General features: G+C 37.7%; 1 protein-coding gene across 2 annotated transcripts in view; it reads left to right on the forward strand.

Annotated features, from left to right (window-relative positions):
• LOC107386783 (gamma-aminobutyric acid receptor subunit beta-2) overlaps positions 1-14982 on the forward strand; it is an 80586-nt gene extending 65604 nt beyond the window's left edge. Inside the window, exons 6-10 of one of the 2 annotated variants that reach the window (XM_015961398.3) lie at positions 6860-6997; positions 10276-10428; positions 12025-12269; positions 13476-13616; positions 13862-14982. In XM_015961398.3, coding sequence (XP_015816884.1) covers positions 6860-6997; positions 10276-10428; positions 12025-12269; positions 13476-13616; positions 13862-14212 — 1028 coding nt within the window. In that variant the 3' untranslated portion in view covers positions 14213-14982. The remainder of the gene's footprint in view (positions 1-6859; positions 6998-10275; positions 10429-12024; positions 12270-13475; positions 13617-13861) is intronic. The other variant, XM_054730728.2, reaches the window with a different exon arrangement.
• The last annotated feature ends 635 nt before the right edge of the window (positions 14983-15617 follow it).

Consider the following 15617-nt stretch of genomic DNA (forward strand, 5'->3'; position numbering starts at 1 on the left):
GCTTAGTGAATGGAGGACCCAGGGACGTGTGGACGTTCGGCAAAACTGCCAACTGGATGGTCCAATCGTTGCTTTTAGCTTTAAAAGGGTTAATGGTGGAGGTTTGTAGACAAATGCAAGAGGAGCACGTTATATATATATATATATATATATATATATATATATATATATATATATATATATATATATATATATATATATGAATAAATGCACTTCCACACTATATTTATAGCTATACTGTTAGAATGTTGGTTAGGGGCATGAAACAAATGTTTTAAGCATTTGTTTTCTAAATTTGAAAAAAAAAGTGAAAAGGTGCTGCCAATGTCTAAATTAAAGCTTTAAAACCCAAAACACTGCCCCCCAAAGACGCATAGGAGATGGAAGGAGCTCCAAGTCTCAGAGATCTAGGAGCTGCCCCAGAGCGCAGGGACCCCAGGTAGACTGCGACCAGAAAAGCCCCTGCCCCCCTCGAGAGGCGCAGAGGACCGACCCGGGGGCCACAACCAGCAGCTGGCAGAGTCTCGGGGGATATCAGCGGCAAGCCCACAGGCCCGCCTGCAGCCCTCCAACCCCAAGCCGGCCGAGCCCAGAACCCAGCGACCTGGGACCCAGAAGCGACCAGCCCTGCCAGGGACCCAACAGAGCCCAGGGACCCAGATCCCACCAGGCAGCCACCTGGATTGATCAGGCAGACACCAAAAATCTTAAACCCCCTGACCCTGGAGCCGCGAACACTCAGGGAGACCAAGGCACCACACCCCACATATAGTGTGGCAGGCGGAGGGGAGGCAAAGATGTATAGCAGCAAAAGAAGTCCCATGAGAGGGGAGGAGTCAAAGGCCCCACCTGACATATACAGTCATATACAGACACAGCAACACACTCCCTCCCTCATGCTCACACATATGCATACAACCTAAGACTTACAAAAATGCGCTCCAGACACCCACTTATGCTCCCCATACACACCCTATTCACTCTGGAGTAAATAGTAGTGCCCTTTTTAAAAGTTAGAAATACTTTTTTTTTCATCTTACATATTACATGCTTTTTAGGGACATATAGTTATCCACTTTAAAATAAATAAATTGAAAACTATCATTACCTTTTATCTTTTTCCTTCAGCAATGTCAAAGCCAAATCAAATCAAAAGGGACATTATTTTATCAGCTTGATAAAAAGGCCTCAAGTCAGATTTAGTCTGGCAGATCTGCCACAGTCCCCAGGAAAGAGCTTCAATATTGTATTGCTATCTCTTCTGATGCTATCAAGAACTATTTATTTTATTTTGGTCTGTCAGAGTTCCCTCGCTCAGGAATATATAAAAGAAGCCTTTGTAAAAATGTTCAATACACATTTTCACATCCATACTATGTATGTTGAAATATGTGTCACACAACAGTTGGTGTTCAAAATCCATCCTTGTATTTTAAACCTCCATGTGCTGATTATGATTATATTTATGATGGCAGCAACCTCAAGTTGTGAGAAAAGGGTTTACTTTTTAAAGTTGGTTAAAAGGAGGAGAGTGAAAATGTCCCTGAAGAGTTTCCTTTTATACGTCACATTGAGTTTAAAGAAGGAAAGGAACGAAAAAACAACAAAGCATAACTGGTAATTTTGTAAATACTAGGTAAGAGGACGTTCATTGTGAAAAATGGTTGAAGAAGGCAAAATGAAAAGATTGTCTTTCGGTGAGGTTGACAGCAAGAAGAAAAGGGCTTTGTGATGCATATTCTTTCATACAATAACAATTGAATAAGTGTGGGGGTTTCCCTTAATTGTTTAGAGAAGTGTGCTTTCTTTTGTTATCAGTTCAATGTCCACACACACACACACACACACACACACACACACACACACACACACACACACACACACACACACACACACACACACACACACACACACACACACACACACACACACACACACACACACACACACACACACACACATCCTGTAATAACTGATGCAAACTAACCCTCAATCTCTGATTGGGAGTTTTAAGCTCACACAACCAACTGTGCTAAAAAATAAAATAAAATAAAACACTTAATGCATTTAAGGCATTCAAACCGTGCTAAATAATGTATAAACCAACTAGCAAAATTCAACATGCACTCAAGCAAATCCTGAGAGAAAACATTAAGATTATTACCCCAAATCCACACTGAAGGCATCAGTGACACGGAACGTCAGCGGGACAGTTTACTTGCATGCTTCGCGGCATGTTAAACCACACCGGATGATCGTCTCAGCTGCAAAGTGGCTTCTCCGCCGTCCTTGCTGGACTCGCAAGATCACAACATTTCTGGAGACTTCAAAAGCCACATCAGTGTAATATAATGTTGTGCCTCTCCACTGCCAGGAGTAACAACATAAAATTACCCAATTACCAAAGTCAAAACAGTGAACTAACGGGCACAAAAAAGGACCTCGGTGATTAAATCTACCCTAATCTTCCCAGTTTTTTTGAATTCGTTCACATAATCAAGAATTTCAGCCACTGACTTTCTAGAAATAAGACTACATAAATATCAGACTTTCTATGCCATTCATTCATTGGACTTAAATGCATCATAGTGCAATAATACGGCTTTGGGTGTTAGAAAAACAAAATCAGAACAAAATTCATTGATGCAACATATGAGGCTCATTTGCATGTTTAATTTTATAAAAACATTTAAGAATGTAAAGATGGGAAAAAAGATAAGTTTGTTAATTGCTGTTTATTGAATCAGGCCTGACCAAGGGGAAATCTCTGGCTGCCAAAAGGGAAGCAAACGCAAAAGTGACCAAATCTGCAGTTCCCCCGTCATCCACTAGGGGCTGAATTCAGAAAGGAGCAGGTTCTTGTTGACCCCTATGTTAAAAACGCCAACTTCACAGCAGAAATAAACATGTTTACAGCCTGGTTCAAACAACATTTTATGTTTAATAGGTTAAGTTTACCGTAATGACAAATTTGAGAGGGGTGAATTTAATTTTATTTTTTTACTTTTTGGGGGTGTCCCTTTTGATTGACCGGTGTACAATGAGCCACCTGTGCTAGCACTAGCTGCTTGCCCTCATGCTTGCTTCAGGGAAGGCCCCAGCCTTGGCCTCACATTAAAAGTATCGCAGCCTAGAAGGCAGAGAGCAGAGTCACCAAATTGCATTTGTTTGGCTAAAAGCAACCAATCAAAACTACATCAGCTCAGAGTTTGATTAGTGTCACTCATCTGCTCTCGCCCTCACAGCCCCACCCTCAGCTCCATTTGTTTTCCCAGGAGTGACAAGACGAGAAACTGGGCTTTGATGGATGTTCAAAAAACATCCAGGGAGCTCTTCAGAACCCTATGGGTATTTCTTCAGTCACTGGTCCTGACCCATTTATTGATGCACTAGTATAGTCTACTCACCTATAGTAAGACACCGTAGCCATTGTCATCTTAGGTTGGTTGTTGTGGTCTATTTAATGCCGATCAAACCTTCTGCTCTGGCATCTTTATCATGTCTGATCAAACAATGTTTGTCTGTATTTTGCTCTACCTTAGCTTGACCTTAATCTCTCTCTGCTCACTCCTCAATAATTCAACAAATCTCACTTTGAAGTTGTTCTTCCTGCTCAACATCTTTTCACATCAGTGTTTATCCAAGACTTATTAAGGAGCCACCTAATGTCCTTGAAAGGATGGAAACGTTTATGTAGTACGTCACGCTCACGTCATAGTATTGCCTCTAAGCGCCTCTTTGAAGTTTTCTTAGCATCCTGCACCCACCTTTAACGTTTCCTTTGCTCACAGGCTGCCACTGAACAATGAGTGTGTAGGTGGAGGTAAGACGTAGGACACCAGATTATGGTCTGATGGAAACGAAGGGCAGAGGAGCTTAATAAATTGCACGAATTGCATAAGCTTAGTGAAACATTTTACTTTCAGTTGACAAACTACAGAAAAATGAGAATCACAGCAGTGAGACAAGCTCGGTTAAAATCTCCAGAGAATCCCATGAATGCATCTGGATTTTGTGTTTGTAGCCTGGCAACAACTGAGATGATGATGTTACACACATTGTCAGCACAAGCTGAAGGCGAGATATGCGCTGCTACAAAAATAGTGTTGTTAAAATCTGTGGGTTATTATGCACAGGCTTTTCTCACTCTGAGAAGTTCAATTGTTTTCTGTGGAAAAAAAAGTGGGACGTCGACTAGGACAATGCATTAATATTATGTGGCAGGTAAAATCATACAAGATGGGGAACATCCAGGGATGCGCCGATGTGAAAATATAGGCCAACATTATATCTGACAACCATCTGATAACCAATATTTACCAATATTAGGATGGAACGGTAGTGGAAATCCCATCGCGTCAGTTTTACGCTGCATTGGGATCTGCAGTCAGAAAAGGGAAAACCCACTTTTCATACATAAGTGATAAAAAAAGGGCACTTTTGGCATCAGGGGTATGACGCGGCGGGTGGCTGACCAAGTGTTTGTTTTTGACATGCTGGGAGTGAGAATATGTTGATATTACATATAAGGAAAACTTCGGATTGTTTCTTTTATCCGATTGTGTCATCTAGTGGCTGACAAGTGTATCTAACGCCTCTCGATCACGAACGTGCTCCTTTAGCCGAAAAAACAGAGCTTAAACACGTTGTTTTACGATTATACTTATGTTATGTTGTGTTTTCATGTAACACCATTGGTCACCTTGAGGGTCTGAAAGGCGCTTACAAATAAAATATATTATTATTATTATTATTATTATCATTAATATTATTAGTGCTTACCGATGCTCATTTCATATTGCATGGAGCTCTACAGGACAGAGGGCAGGCTAAGGAAAAAATATGTATTGCCTACTTTATATCACAGTACATGATAACAAAATGACTTATGGATTTCTGAAAAAGCATTCATAATTCCTAAAAGAGGAAAACTTCAATATAAGTAGGGATGCAAGAAAAAACGATGAACTTAAATATCACAATATTTCCTTTTCAGATATTGAATTAATATATTAAAGTTGTGTATGGATTTTTTTATTGAGAATTTACATGCAAACATTTACTTCTTTTTTTATGTAATTCAAAGTCTGACTGCTAGTGGGCAGCAGGTCATACCACTCTCATTTAGACATCATCATGATGGATGTTTTTTACATGCATCTGATCTCATTTTTTCAAGTAAGCTCAGTCTGATAAATTGCAAATAGTCCGTCTTCTAGATTATCAATATATCCTCTCTATTGTACTGAGATGTATATTGTCACCAGATTCTTGAAATCACCCACCTCACCTTCTGAAAAAAATACACAAACTACAACAAGATGGAAAAATAAATCAGTTGTTAAAGGGAGGCTAGGCAGTTTTGGCTTGCTTTTAAGACTTCCTAGTGTCCTTTTAGTAGAACCAAAAGCAAAACCTATCTCCTCGCTGTCCGTTGGTCTATTCAACACCTAATGTGAAAGGTGATTTGTCTCCCCAGCCTTCATTAGTGTCTACAGGAGCGGTACGTCACTAAATTAAACAAATCAGCTGTGTTTATGATCTAAAACATGCTGGAAGCACATTGCAGGTATGCCAGCTCCTTTTTTTTTCCAAGTCCAATAGACCAGACCGGCATTCTGACGTTGCAAATATCGTATTCTGGCCACAGAGGGCGGTGGGGGTCTGAGTGGCATTTCATTAACCCTTTAAAGGGTCATTTTAATACAAACAAGCTCAACAAAATGATTTAAAAATATGAAAAAGTTGCCCTTTAATATCAGCCCAGGTTTACTTATCGGACTGATACCACTTATCGGACTGATACCAAAATGTTAAAAAATGACCAACTTCGGTCAATAACGGTATTGATGCTGATATATCAAGCGTCTCTAGAAATATTACATCTCTTCAGATTAAAGTTAGGATCTCTGGCCAAAACACAGCAGGTTGCTCAATTAGTATCCCGTAGAGAAAGCTGTTGCCATATTCTAAAAGTCATTGGTGGTCTAAATAAGACTTGTTGTATTACTTTGCAATGATAAGAAAAAAGAATGATATTACTTATTTTTACCATCATTAATGGGCAGTCTGGTGTTTTGCTGCTCCAAACAAGAGAATCAATCTTCAAAATGTGCATTAAACTCAGTCCCTGTCGCTTTAAGTCTTTTCATCAGTTTCCTTTCCATATTTTTGAGATGTGTGTCAGCAGACATATAAGTGAACCAGTGAGACAAGTTAGCAATTGGCTCTTGCATCTTTCATGCAAGAGCCAATTTTCACGGTCTAATGAAGAAAAAAAAAGCTTGTTTTTCAGACTGTTCCAACAAAATGCTTGTAGAGTACTATGCTAATCAATTATTAATCCTTCCTGCCGATTGGCCACTTTGTGGTCCATGTCTCCCATGGTTTTGCCAGTGACCACAAATGTTGGTGCAGCTGGTTCATGTTAAGGTTAATGGACACGTTTCTTGTAGCGCTGTAGATTTTATTGAGTTTTAGCAATGAAAATGGATGCAAACCCGTGCTATTACTCGCTCGCTTCTGGTATTAATCATTTATTTCCTACTACAGACAAAACAAAGACATCTTATGCTATACTGAGCAACATAAGCATTACATGTTCAATATAAGATGTAATTAACAATTTAGTTTTCACATGTATATTTCAACGTGAAGTATGTCAGACAGAATAGAAGTTCAAATGGAGCACACATTTTAGTTAATTGAAGCAAAAAAAATAAAAGATGGGAAAAGTGAAGACTTGCTAATGGATTAATGCTAAATAATTAAGTTTGGTGATTGTACAAGAGCATGGGAGAAACCAACAATGCACACACTTATAATCCTAATTATTAGCATTTCCTTTGTCCTGTTTTAGATGGTTACACCACAGATGACATTGAATTCTACTGGCGAGGAGGAAAGAATGCAGTTACCGGAGTGGACAAGATTGAGCTGCCTCAGTTCTCCATCGTGGATCACAAGCTGATTTCCAAGAATGTCGTTTTCTCTACAGGTGATGGCAATAAAACAACTTCATACCTCAAACAATTCCTGATTCAAAAAGTTTTTTTTAGAGCATTTTCTATTTTGTTTTTGAACAAACACTTTAACCAACTTGTGGAAATGAAAAATGTCAACCCAGCATAGAAACAAATCTGAATTAAGCAATTTCCTAGGAGACAAAACACACCATGACTTATTTACCAGCAATAAACAAAAAGAACACTGTCTGACACAATGAAATATTCATATTTCTGCATTTCCATATTGATGTACTTGTCACACTACTAAGCATTTGGCAGTAGGACAAAGGCCTTTTTGAAAGTGTTAGCATTAGTTACTTCATCGTACAACTGTGCACATTCATACAGGAATAACATATAAGTTCAGCTCGGAAGTGTTTTTGTCTGGAGTCACAAATCAGCTTATTAATATACAGCCCTGACTTCTGAATGCATGGTGCATCTCTGTTCGCCTGCAGAATTCCAGCTAGTATCCTGTTCATAAATGTGCTGTCTACAGCTGTATGAAAGAGCCATCTTTGGATCACTTAGAAATGCAAACATCACTAGGAATTTATCTAAAATGAATGTTGGGAGCTACTGCAGGTGGGCAATGTCATTATTGACCTTATAAAAAAAGATTTTTCACTGTGAAATGATCCATCCTTTCCGGGGAAAAAATAAAAATATATACCAGTATATATATATATATATATATATATATATATATATATATATATATATATATATATATATATATATATATGTATATATATATATATATATATATTAGTGGCTAATTCAATAGATTGTCCGAAGAGAAAAATGTATATGCTTAAAATTGTATTTTGTGAATAAGCCATACTTAAGTTGTCTAAAAAAAAGTACAACATAATTTTCTCACACTCTGTGTTAATGGTTTTCACATCCTGTATTACATTAATGATATTTTTATTCCATTTGTGTCATATCATCTCCAATGCTTTTGTAATATTCACAAAAAACAGGTTCTCTTGTGGCCATTTCATGCATTAATATGATGCATTTTACTCCCTTAACCTCTCTTCTGCAACTTAAATTCGACCAACCTTGTCAAGGAGAGGCTGCTGTTTATGTTTATGTTTATGTATTTAGCAGACGTTATGGTCCAAAGCGACTTACAAGTGATAATCGGCATGTTGTCCTTGAGGCTAACAACAACAATAACAGGAACAAACAATGTCCAGTCAGTCGTAGGTGGCGGTGAAGCAGCACGATGAATCATGGAGAGGAGGGAACAAGGAGTGGACAGTAGAGAGGGGGACAGGTGCAGGGAGGGTGCTAGTTTAGAAGATGCTCTCTGAAGAGCAGGGTCTTCAGGAGTTTCTTGAAAATCAAAAGGAAGCCCCTGTTCTGGTAGTGCTTGGAAGGTCATTCCACATTCGTGGAACGATGCATGAGAAGAGTCTGGATTGTCCTGAGCGTGGTGTAGGCACTGCTAGCCGACAATCCTGTGATGACTGGAGCAGCCGGGCCGAGACTTGCAGGCTCGTTTTCCGTAAAGAGCTGGCCATCGACTTTTGAATTCTGCGATGAATGACATGTCTTGAACGACCTCATACTGCCGAAGTGCAAAGGTTTTCTCCATTTTCTGCTTGATCATTTGATGGTTGTTTCTCTTTTTGACCTCCAAAAGCAGTTCTTCACGCATTTTCTCAAGACTTTCTTTGTCTTCTCCAACTGGGTAATCAGGACAAAAATTACAAAAAGAACATCCCTGAAAAACACAAGTCACTGTTTCATGGTTCTTGAGATGATAATTAATATAGCTAAAATACTCTTGCGAGGATATGTAGGTGCGTGTAGACAAATGACAGTTAAAAGTAGCTAGATTATCTTGCTTTACAACAGTATTATTTGTGTGTGTCTCAGTTCATCCTGGAAGTAATCACTGGGAGGAATGATGAGGTGAGATTTGTAGTCAAATAAGTAAAACTCAGATATCACACACCAATATCTGAGTTTGAATTATTCCAAAATATTGATTATTACCTCATTTGTCATGTGTGGACACATCAGTGTCACAGTAGTTATGAGTCTGGCTCTGCTCTCAAACCTGTGACCTGCAGTAATGGGTGTTGAGTTTTCAAATGCCTGTGTATATTGTTTACTGACCCAGACTTAAATGAAATTACTTTCTGACAAAAGCAGCATTTGGCCTTATAGTTGTCTTCACGAAAAATGTACACCCAAATTCAAAATGTGCAACTCAAACATACTATCAGAAAATTCCTATTGTCTCACATTTTCCACTCAATACATGCATTTCTAACATACCTATAGGAGAGTTTTTCACCTGTACATGTCGTGTACCATATATTAAACAAATCATTTGTAGCACTGCTGGGGTTTGGTTGTAGCTGTGATAACGGAGCTAACCATGCTAGCGGAGCTAACCACACCAACTAAGCTAACAGGACTAATGGAATAATAGTTCCCCAATATATTTACCGAATTCTTGTCAGTAATTTAACAGCTTTACACGGAATAGTTTCATACATCAGTAAGAAAGACTTTCACTTAGTTAATGGAGCTAACCACACCAACTAAGCTAACAGGACTTAATGGAACAATAGTTCGCCGATATATTCAACCAATTTTTGTCAGTAATTTAACAGTTTCCACACAGAATAGTTTTGTAAATCAGTAAGAAAGACTTTCACTTACCCGTATTGAAAGGTGAATTTGGCTCTTTCCACTGCATGTAACACTCCATAGACACGTGGCTCCCTCCGCAATGGAAAAAAAAATCAGCCAGGACATACGGAGTTTTCCAAGGGACAAAGTACACCGATTTACAAAGCGCCTTTTGTTAGACTTAATATTTACATTACCAACTTGAGTTGGTGTTACTTACACAGTTAAGTCCATCCAACATTGCAAGTATTTGCTTTCAAATAAAACAAATAACATAAGTAAATGTAAAAAATATATAGTTTTTGATTACTTCTAACATGATAATACAGTATGTTTTATTGCCATTGACAGTGAGATTTCCTTTTTTTGAGTGTGGTTTGATCCAGGTTTCAGTGACAGCCAGTGCATCGAGTGACAGGTGGTTTGCATATGCGGTAATGAAGTCTGCTTTGTTTACGGCTGATTGGCAGTTCCTTACAGTTCATTGGCTGTCATACACACACATCATTTTCACAATATAAAAAAAAAACTACTCACTGATTTTGTTAAGCTTGCTTATAGACAATTTATTTAGTAAAATATGTTGGATTTACTTATCTCTTTTTCTCAACAGGCTCATATCCTCGTTTGTCACTGAGTTTTAAGCTAAAGAGAAATATCGGGTACTTCATCCTGCAAACATACATGCCTTCTATCCTTATCACCATCCTCTCATGGGTCTCCTTTTGGATCAACTATGATGCTTCTGCTGCCAGGGTGGCTTTAGGTGAGCACATGTATAAAAACTACATCTGGTGGGAACTTTAGTTTGTTGTTTCTAAACCTTCATTTGCACTTTTCCCTCTTTTTTTTTTTTACAATGATCATCGCTAGTGTGATCTTCAAATATTAATCAGTGTTTGTTTTTATGATGAACTAGTTTATTTGAATATAAAGGCATTGTATTTTACCTGGACTCTTGATTGCCCCTACCGGCACCCTCCTATCTAAATCCTATGCAGCCTTGTTTTGAGTCTTTCTACTCAGGATCTAGCTTGCTTTATTCACCCCTTTACTCATCCTTTGATTTAGTTGACAAGACAATTTTGCTGATTGACTACTGAGCTGCTAATAGTGATCCTGTGGGATGCCAGGTGTGGGCTGCAGCAACAAAACAAAAAAAAAGGGTAAAGCTTCATAATGGAATCAGGTCAACGGTGTTGAGAAATGTCCTGTTGAGGAAACCACTTCACTCTGACGAGGCATTGGAATTGGCTTCAGTCAGCTGGCTGCTGATAAGCTCTTGCAAAACCTGAATGGGAAATTGCTTGATTTTTAGTCTAAGCAGTGGTCACTTGTCATATGTTAAGACAAAAGCACAAAAAAATTTAAAAAAAAAGTTGTATTCTGTGACTCCAAACTGAATTTGCTTTAAAAAAAATGCATTAAGATTCATTGGGTATAAAGGGGAATTTCAGGTTGTTGTTGGGAGCTCTGAACTCTTTTTTTTTTATTCATGCATGGGAAAGCACTGGGGTTCTAGGATTAGGCTTCATGTGCTATTTGTAAATAATATATTGACATTTCCATAGGCTGTGTTTAAAAGCATGCAAAATGCCAAGCCATATGTTTGCTAAATGAAACACAGTAATTAAAGGGATCATATAATTTAAACCTCCTTTACATTGTTGTTGAATTTAGGTAGTGGGGCATCTAATGCAGCATACCATAAAGTCTGTGCCATCTCTGGCCTGCTGCAAATGAACAATGCTGCAATAACCTCTGAGAAATCTTTTTTATCTGATAAAAGTTGATTTAACATGTCATACATAGACATTTTACATGGCTATGTTTCGACCTACTTCATTGTTGGCAATAAATAAACATTGGTGATGATAATGCTAACCACAAAACAACGCTAGACTGAGCAACTGCTAATGCTAGCCTGAACTGCTAATGCTAGCCTGAGCTGACAATGCTAGCCAGAGCTACTGCTAATGCTAACATGTGCCTCCAATGCTAGCCAGAGTACTGCTAATGTTAGCCTGAGCTGCTAACACCAACCTGAGCTACTGCTGACGCTAGCCTGAGTTGCTAACAAAGCAGAATGAGAGAGGAACAAAAAAGCAGAATGTGTTGGGAATTCCAGGTCCTTGTCCTTGTCATTTTGTCCCTCGCTTGTACACACTGTCCAAAAAACTGTCTGATGTGATATTTTGCTAACTTGTCTGATAACAAAAATGTAGCTCTGCTGACCCTTTTACAATTAAACAAAATAGATATTTTTTTCACTTGCTTGTATATGGATAAATAAACAACCTATTACCTAATTTCACAAATTTTAAAATGTGTTGTCTTTTTCGTCTTGTTCCTTCTCTACCAGGTATCACAACGGTGCTCACCATGACAACCATTAACACACACCTGAGAGAAACCCTACCCAAAATCCCATACGTCAAGGCCATAGACATGTACCTTATGGGTTGCTTTGTGTTTGTCTTCCTGGCCCTGTTGGAATATGCTCTGGTGAACTACATCTTTTTTGGCCAGGGTCCACAGCGCCAGAAAAAAGCTGCAGAGAAGACAGCTACAGCTAACAATGAAAAGATGAGGATGGACCCTAACAAGGTACTTATCAGGTTGGCATGTTTGAGGGGAAAATGCTTGCCAAAAATGCAGGAATTGCAATTAAAGAAAAAAAAATGAATAGAAACGTTAGACTTTTTCAACACAACTTGAAACTTTGCAAAACTGATAGATCAAAGACAATATACAAAATTGTTAACCCAAGAAATGTCATATTGCCATCATATTTTTAAAATATGTATGCATATAATTGTTTTTCTTTATAAACTTATAAAATTACTTTAAAAATGTTTCCATCACTCTAGAGCCAGGGTATTCAATTCCGGGCCTGGTGGGCCGATGTCCTGCACGTTTTAGTGGTTTCTCTACTTCAACACACTAGATTCAGTGGTTGATTCACTTGTGCAGCAGCTCATCAGGCTCTGCAGAAGCCTGTTAATCACCTGCTGATTGAAATCAGGTGTGATGAAACAGGGTTAATACTAAAACATGCTGGATACCACCACCCCCAGGACTGGAATTGAATACCCCTGCTCTAGAGAGACACCTTATGTAAACCACCGTTTAGTCTTGTGTTTGAGCTGAGAACATTTAAAGCACTAAATTAATTAATTCACTTTTTTCTTTTACTTTGCATGACACTCTTGATTTAATTGTTCATATATCCAAGTTGCTTGTAATTATTCTAAAGCCACAGAAACTTGGAATAATTGCTAGCAAAAGAATAGAAATGTCACATCATTATGTAGAGGGTGGAACAATTGTTGCCTGCCTTCATGAAGCCAGTCTAATGAGCTTTTACTGGGAGTATTTGAGAGCCCAGTGTGACATGTTGCCAACTGAAACAAAAAGAAAATGGGTATCTGAGCCATGTGGCTCTTTGCCATAATTTAAAAGAATCTCTCTTTTTTCCCTCTTTCCAATCTGAGCTAAAATGAAGCAATTATTTACAAGTGGAGACATAAATGACCACCATGACTGCACATGAACTGGCGATGTGTTTTCTGTTGTAAAATACCCCCCAAAAAGTGACTCAAAAATATTGCAGCAATAACTTCTGCAACACCACGATAATGCAGAAAAAGAAGAGTCCAAATCTTTCAATTTTAAATATCATGATTCAATAACAAAGCAGGCACACTGTGTATTTAAATGGAGCTGTGGTCAGAGGAATTAATCTATGCAGTAAATATTTGCCAGTATACACTAAATTAGTGCATCTTTGCCACTTTTTAATTCTGCTTGCAGTGGCTTGTGGGTAATGTGGTTGGCAGAGATGATACTTTGTATGCAAGAATGAAACAAAGAGATCTAGCTGGCCATGACTCGATGTGGGAACCAATCTTTATGGATGATGCAGCAATTGGACTTGGTGATCAAAAGAATAAGGTATGACAAAAAACTGCTGATTCACATGACCTATACTGATTTAGAAAAAGGTCAAATATGCAATTTATTATCATCAAATGCTATGTGTATTTAAGGCTAGCCTTGTGTTGGGTAAAAAAAATACCTGCCACATACCACACTTACATTTACACGTTTTTGTTAAACCTGATTGATAATTTTTCTCATTGCATGTAATAAAAAAATACTCATTAAAAAAACACACAAACTTGACTCTTTCCCCTAAGCAGATGGACCCGCACGAAAATATCCTCTTGGGAACTCTCGATATCAAGAATGACATGGGCGTCACAGAGCTGGCTCTGGGTCTCAATGATCCACGGAATACCATGTTAACCTACGACAGCTCCAACCTGCAGTACCGCAAAGCGGGCCTGGCCAAGCACAACTTTGGCCGAAATGCTCTGGAGCGCCATATGACTCAAAAGAAGAGCCGACTACGAAGGCGGGCATCTCAGTTGAAAATCACCATCCCAGATTTGACTGATGTAAACTCCATTGACAAGTGGTCAAGGATGATCTTCCCAACAGTGTTTTCCTTCTTCAACATTGTGTATTGGCTTTACTACGTCAACTAAACAACAGGACATCGATGAGTGCAGGAACAAAGCAAAACATGTTGCTACTTTCCTCTTTGTATCTGATTTGTTTCATATTTATATGATGTGATACAGTTAGACTGAATTCATTACATCTTGGAGCATAACCTTTGCTGGCTAACACTTAAAAACCTTATAAAAAAGAGATGACACTTATAAGGTGCCTGTTCCTAAATAATGTATTTATTTATTTTTTGTTATTATTTCTGTTTCTTAAAATAATTGTTTTGAGTTTGTACTTTGTATTTAAAGTCAGATTTAATACATGTTACACTAACAAAGCTAAAAACTCACTTAGGTGCAAATTTAAAGGTTTACATTGTACTTAAGTGGAAATTTCACTGAAAGTGCTTGAAAGTTTCAAGTTAACTTTTTTAACATTCATGTCAAAGAAAAAAATAATATCTGTAAATATTTCAAATAGTTTCCATTTACATTTTAGCCTTTTTTTCTTTTTGTTGTAGTGTAATGGTGATACAGTTTGTCATTTAGATTATATTAAGTTTTTAAATTGTCATTCCAAAACTCTTAACAGAATAATTCAGAATATGCTCAGCAATTGTGTTATAATGGCTTGTTTTGTTTTTAAAAGACTATATTGTTTGTAATTTAAAAAAAACTGGCTTTATTTGTTTATTATCTGTGGGGTATTTTGTGTTTCTTTAAATAGCACTCATATCCAGTATGGGTGCATTAAGAGATGACTAAAACTACAAGGTATAACAAAAAAAAAAAAAAAAAAAAAAGCCCAGATGCATAAAAGCACAAAAATCCACATTTTCATCCATTTCAATTATCAACACTTTTAAAAGAATACTTGTTTTCTGAGAACTATGTTTGATTTTTTTTCATTCTCTTAGACCAGATTTTTGTTTATTATTTATTAACTTGTCTTTTATTTTCTAAATTTTATTGAGCTTTTAACTAAAAACATTTTTTTTTTCATTTTCATTTTAACACTAGCTACGTTTACATGTGCCACATTTCCCCTATCTGATTCAACTCTTGGTTAATCAGAAATCCCAAATCTCTGTTTACATGGACACTAACTGAAGTGATCCAGTTATGCCGTGAGTATACATGCACCAAGCATTCAATCAGATTTAAATAGGTTGAGCATGTGCAGAGTTGTCTTTCCTGTAAAAAAATTTGTAAACAAACTCCATCTTTGTCCGTGGATTTACCTTTCCAACGGTTTTTTAATTTGGTCAACACTTTAGTGAATTTGGTGGCACTTCCTGCAACTTTACATGCACTTAAGTGTATAACTCTGCTTTTCGAGCCTTTCGACCATCGAGACGTTAAATAATATTGAGCTCTCGGAGTGCTTCCAGTAAAAAATAGTCGTCAAAAGACTACTTCTGTTTACCTCCTGCCTTGTTGT

Source organism: Nothobranchius furzeri, chromosome 10, assembly GCF_043380555.1.
Source record: "Nothobranchius furzeri strain GRZ-AD chromosome 10, NfurGRZ-RIMD1, whole genome shotgun sequence".
Taxonomy (NCBI): domain Eukaryota; kingdom Metazoa; phylum Chordata; class Actinopteri; order Cyprinodontiformes; family Nothobranchiidae; genus Nothobranchius; species Nothobranchius furzeri.